At 40.5% G+C, this 6,000-nt stretch overlaps 1 protein-coding gene across 1 annotated transcript in view; it reads left to right on the top strand.

Moving 5' to 3' along the window:
* The first annotated feature begins 1,574 nt into the window (after positions 1-1,574).
* The window catches only part of tmem145 (transmembrane protein 145), a 66,643-nt gene continuing 62,217 nt past the window's right edge, over positions 1,575-6,000 (top strand). The window contains exon 1 of the mRNA XM_059339410.1: positions 1,575-1,707. Coding sequence (XP_059195393.1) covers positions 1,597-1,707 — 111 coding nt within the window. The 5' untranslated portion in view covers positions 1,575-1,596. The remainder of the gene's footprint in view (positions 1,708-6,000) is intronic.

Raw genomic sequence — 6,000 nt, 5'->3', positions numbered from 1 at the left:
CCTGCTGTTGTGTTCATGAATCAACCTTTACTTTGCATTGATCAAACAAAAGGTTAACTAAAAGTCATGGGGGATTATAATTCAATCTAGCAGGACAGATATTTATGGAGCCCCTGATGGTTTTGGATTTTTTTTCTTATATGTATGCATGAATTCCAAAAACTCTTAATAAAAGAATATTACCCAAATCTTGATTAAGTCAGGACTTGGAGAAAGGTCAATTACAAGGTTGACCTTTTGTTAAACATATGAAGTGTCAGATCAAATCTAAAAATAAAAAAGCACAATGCAGAGCTCTGTGATATTATTCATCATTTCTCTACACAGGGAAGGAAAGTTACCAAAAACTGTGAGTATAGTTTAATATGCTTTTCATTTAATGCTACTTTATATTTGCATTTCCACTTAAATATTGTACATTTGTGCAACAGCCGTAATTACTTTGCAGATTCCAATTTCACATTTGAGCTTATAAAATATGATGCTTTTGTATGGCTTGAGCTACCCAACAGTATATAAATTGGTCTCAATATTAAGACAACTAACATCCAATAGTTTAATATAAAGTATGTTATTAAATCGGTGTGATAAAGTGGATAACTGCATAACTTTTCATACTTTATGCACACTTTCTGCACTTCTGTAAAATTCTGAATGCATGAATTAGACTCAACAGTATTTTGCGTTGTACTACTTACAATTTCTACTTAACTTGGGGATCTGGGTACTACTTTCCCTGCTGTGTTTGTGGAACCGTATTGCAGACTATGGGGGGCCTGATTCTCCAAATCGACGATTTGATTAGATTTTCAATTTTAAGCTCACTATTCAATTCAATCTTCGATTAAAATGATATTTTCCAGGACACAGATTGCTATGCTATTGTCAGACTATTAAATCTTGATCATCAGATAATTGGTTTTATTCCCTGACAACTTTCATTTTATGTTTCAAATATTTTTTTTAAAGAGACATCGGATGTCATATGAATGTTAAATGAAGATCATAAAGTCAAATAGTAGATTTTGCAGATCCCGCTTTTGATTTCAATAATTGAACATTCGTGCTCATTTCGATCGATTTTCGATTCGGAATTAAAATTCTGAGAACCAAATTGCACTCACTAAAAAATGCATAATTTGTGGTGTGAATGTAGCAGTAATAGCCTCCAGTCTCTTAGATCCTGTTGATATGCATCCTCTGATTAGTGATATAATAATGTGAGCCAGGAGGCCAGGGCATCATCTGTCTCAGTGCTACTTCATTAGAGGTGTGTGACCTCTAATGAAAACATGATTGCAATCAGCCAAAGCATTTTTAATGTGTGGACGTGTCGCATTCTCAAAGCACGAGCGGAACCGGGAGCGCGCACTCGGAACCCCCCCCTCCTCTCTTCCCATACAGCTCCACATCCAGCTTCAGCTGCTGTAGGGGGCCACATGCATTGAAAGGGACAGGCGTGAACGCGCCCGGTGCCTCTCTCTCACTTCTCTCTCGCGCTCAGTGCACGAGCCGTTCCTCTGTGCGCGCTCCCGCTCAGAGAAGAGGCTTCAGGGAGCCCGGAGAGCACACGAGCGGCAGCGGGGAGAGAGAAAGATGGAGGTGAGGGTCGGGGAGAGACTCTTGTGCCTGGCTGTGCTGTCCAGCGTCTTCTTCGTGGATTCAGTAGTCGGGAAATACGTCAAAGGCATCGTCAACACCAAAGAGGTGAGCGCTGTTGTTCTCTTGACATCTTTAATTAGTTGCCACTTGCGTCAATGACAGCGCCACAGTGGGAGTGGGGAAGGGACTCGACTGCGTACCCGCACGCAGGTGTCTCTGTGGTGGACTGCTCCGCGGATAGACGAAGGGGGCTACCGCCAATTCACCGCTAAGTTGCCTCTGATATTTACATCCCAGTTTTCTGCCGCCATATGGACACACTCACCTCTATTCTGCCTCGCAATTGCGCGCTATCTGCGTGCGTGTCATCTGTGGCGTATATTTTACCCTCATTGTGATAGTGTTTGGCATCACTGTAGCCCCAGTAAGCGGCATCCAACCGGACCACTGCCACCAATCGAGCCTCAGTTGTGATTACTCATCTTACGGCCAAATCCAGCTGAGCGTGCATATTGATTTGTTGTATTCTCAAATGTAAATCAGCACTGCTATTCTCTGTTTGGGATGAAAAGACACGTTACAGGTGTGCGTCATATGGCTGCTGGCGCGCAGCGCTGGATTTGTTGTGATCCTTGAGAAACTGGGCTCTGTCCAGTCTGGTCAGGGGGTTTTTTTTTTTTTTTTTTTTTTTGAGAGTTTTTTTTTCAGACAGATCAGCATCGACATCGTCGCTGCCCCTGACAAGATCTGCGAGTTAAAATGTTAACTGTGCAGCTGAACAGATCCGGTAGCTTTGGGTCGTTTGTGATTCAGGAGGCTACCACCTGCTGTTCCACAGCTCTGGGTTGTTGGAACAAGTTTGACATACATACTGTAGAGCTGTCTACCATTTTGTTGTGAGTTCAACAAGACACAAGGCCACTATGCAGATAAAGTAGCCCCTATAACACGACTGGGTAATAAGCCTTAAATCACAACAGCATTAAAGAGCATTATGGTCATTCTGTTGGTGTTTCTACAAAAACGGTGCAGTGGAAATCAAAATATTTATGTTTCTGAAGCAAAGGAGGTCTCCTTTGACCTTTCTGTTTGTGAGGTCAGCTGTGCCTGCAGAATATAACATGCAGCAAGTAAAAAATGTTTATCAAACTAAGAATGAAAACAAGCTGAAGATGATGTGTACAAATGTCTTGTTTCGCCTGATAATTCTTACAATGATATATAAATCATTAAAAAGCGACAAATGTTGATGTTTTAGAAGCTAGAGCCAACAAGCAGGAATGGATCAAAGTTATCGATTAGTCAACGAATTGTTTTGTCTCTAACATGAGCACCCTCAGTAGTTGATATCTTCAATCGCCATAGTCGTGCAACAGCAGGAGAGGGACTGTGTCGTTGCACTGTTGGACACTGTGATGGGAGAGTGTTGGGAAGCATCCCGCCATTGAAACACAGTCTAAATGTTGTGCACCAACTACTCAGGTGTTTCATGTAACACAGATTTTCATGTGTTGCCAGAATGCGACTTGGCAGCAAAAAAGGTGTTGAAATTCTTTGCTACTGAGCACCGCTATATCACCTTACTTGTGTATCACCTTTCTTGGCTCCCCCAAAAACTGAAGAACAGAATCTATCAGACACCAGTCAGTTTGAGCCAACAAGCTTTAATTCTCACTCTAAGACTTGTTGTGCTCACATTCCCTGAACACGGACTACAGTGAATTTTAAAATGCGGCATGAACTGAGAGGTAGAAGTCACCAGTTTGAAACCTCAGGTTGACAACGGGGATCTGAATGGATAAATTGAACGGAGGCACTCATCCATCCATCACCGCTGTTTAGATGCCCTTGAACGCAGCGCTGAATCTGCACCTGCTCCAGTGGAGCAGCTCAGTGGCCGGCAATAGGTGGCACTGGGCAACTTCCAAGTGTGTGTGTGAGTGTGTGTGTGTGTGTGTGTGACTCCAGCTTTTGACAAGAAGGACACCTACTTTTCTAGTCCTCTGCAGTAAATTCTGTTCATAAAGAGTTCTAGTCTTGCTATGCAGGGCCACAATCAGATGTTTCACATAAATATGTAAATTCTGCACTTAAACTGCAGTGCAGGTGGCAACTAACAATTATTTTTAATTATTGAGTAATCATAATTTCCAGATTAAGTGTTTGGTCTATAATTGTAGAAAATTAGGGTCTTAGAAATGCTTTTTTTTGTCCGATCAAGACTCAAAAACTAATAAAAGGCTTAAAAAAACTGAAATATTTATATCTCTGAGGCTGTTTCCAGTGGATTTTTGGCCTTTTTTGGCTTAAAAAATGACAAATAGTCACTGATGGATTATTTGTTGATGGACAAATTGATGAAATGAGTTAACAAGTCAATGTTTTCTCTTTACTCCATTCTTAGACAAATGAGATTGAAGACATTAGTTAAAGGTAAAGAGTTAAGACTTTATTTCATTTTTTTTAACCTTGTTGTCGGTTTTCCGGTCTCTTGTGCTGCTGAACCCGTCAGGGATCATTTAACAACTTACGCAAAACAACAGAGCCCTCTGAATGACATCAGACAACTTCTCCCTTGACATATTGATACTGTGTGTGTGTGTGTGTGTGCGTGTGCGTGTGCGTGTGTGTGCGTGTGCAGTTTAACACATCATCAGTCTTGCTCATACATTCCTGCCCCAAGGTCACCCACTAACTCCCCTCCACATACCCTCTCTCTCTCTCTCTCTCTTTCTCTGATTTAAACACACATAGAATAAACCCCGGCACTCACACACACACACCCACACACACACACACTCATTTTGCTTCACTCCCATGATGCTGTGGTTGTGTCAGTGTCTGCAGAGCTGAAGGCAGAGTTTGTGCAGAGCTGCAGATTGACAAATGTAATTTACCACACTGGGTTGAACTGGTGGAAACTGTTGAGAAATACAGAGAAACACAAGCAAAGTTATCCGAAGGCATCGATGCAGCAGACTGGTCTGCAGCTTTATTTGGGGTGGTCGATGTGTACAATTAGCTTTAGTGACTCATGGCATGTGGAGGCACCGATAAAATGTCCCTTTGAGAGGCAGTAGTAGCTTTAAGGTCGGAGGAAGGTTGGCGTTTTGAGCCAGGACAGTCTGGGAAAAGAATAAAAACCGTGCACTCCTTCAGCAGCCTGTTTCTCCTCTGTGTCCTCAGAGAGGTTGGATTTCTACAAAAGCATAGTCCTCGTCTGACTCTAGCTTGGACTGACTGACTGTGTTGCTCAGTTACATTTAGTTACAGGTGTCAAATCCTCTGTTTCCAGTATGGCTGAATGATTTAGTTGAAAATATGAAACTGATTTTTTTCCTGACTAATAATTTGCAACTATTTTCTATTATTTAAACGACAGGCCTGTACTTGTGGTCTACATGGTATTAAATAAGGCATAGGCATCATAACAATGTTTTTCTTGCTGCATGAATACAAATGAAGAGTTTTTGTCTTTTATAACCAGACCGTCTGAGAAAAGTTTTCTTAAAGTGAATTTGGCTTGTAATCTCTAAAAAGAAACTTAAGCCCCTTAAGCCGTGTTTTCATTAATCTTTTTTTTATTTATTAAAACTTCCCAAAAAGTTTATACGCTCTCTTGAGGTGTTTTTTGCCTTTATCCAAAAATAAAAAACTTAAATGAAACTGAAATGATCAGCTGTTTCTATTGATGCCGTCTTTCCGCATTATATTAGTTTGTCTCCGGACAGCATGAAACATGCCTAATACTATCTGACATGAAAGAACAAGTAAAAAATGCCCAATTGATGCAAATACCTGAAGACTTCTTTCTGTTTTTCTCTTGTAGGTGTTTTGGATGAATAAGGCGACTTGTTTTGTTTCTGGTTTGCAACCTCTTCTTCTTCTACTGTTTACTGGCAGATTATAGCCTTCTGACGAGCTACACTGTAGTCTAGTTTATTCGTTCCATACGTTTATAGAAATGAAAGCGTGTTCATGCATTCAACCTGAAACTGTAGCGAAACGATGCACACCAATTTTCAAATTGATCATGCCCCAGTTGATGGGAATGCACCTTATTTTGCATATATTTTTTGCAACAATTCACCAGTTTGCTTAAAATGCACTTGAAAATTGAATGGAAACACAGCAGACTGTAGTCCAAGTGTTAAAGAAAGCAGCATGCAGAGAGTTTATTAACCAGCAACAGACAAGAGTTTGCTTTTTGTAGTTTGAGAAAACAAAAGAATAGCAGAATATGTAAAAGCATTGCAGAAAACTTGTCTTAAACTTGGTTTCTCCATCTTGTTAAGCTACTTTGGAGTATATAACTAATAATAAAAAATGCAGCTCTTGCAATATGAAAGTGGCACTCTTTGAAATTGCAACTCTGATATAAAAAATAATCAATCTTTC

This window comes from Centropristis striata, chromosome 8 (genome assembly GCF_030273125.1).
Source record: "Centropristis striata isolate RG_2023a ecotype Rhode Island chromosome 8, C.striata_1.0, whole genome shotgun sequence".
Taxonomy (NCBI): domain Eukaryota; kingdom Metazoa; phylum Chordata; class Actinopteri; order Perciformes; family Serranidae; genus Centropristis; species Centropristis striata.
The sequence above is the reverse complement of the archived record's forward strand: the minus strand, read 5'-3'. Positions and strand labels throughout refer to the sequence as shown.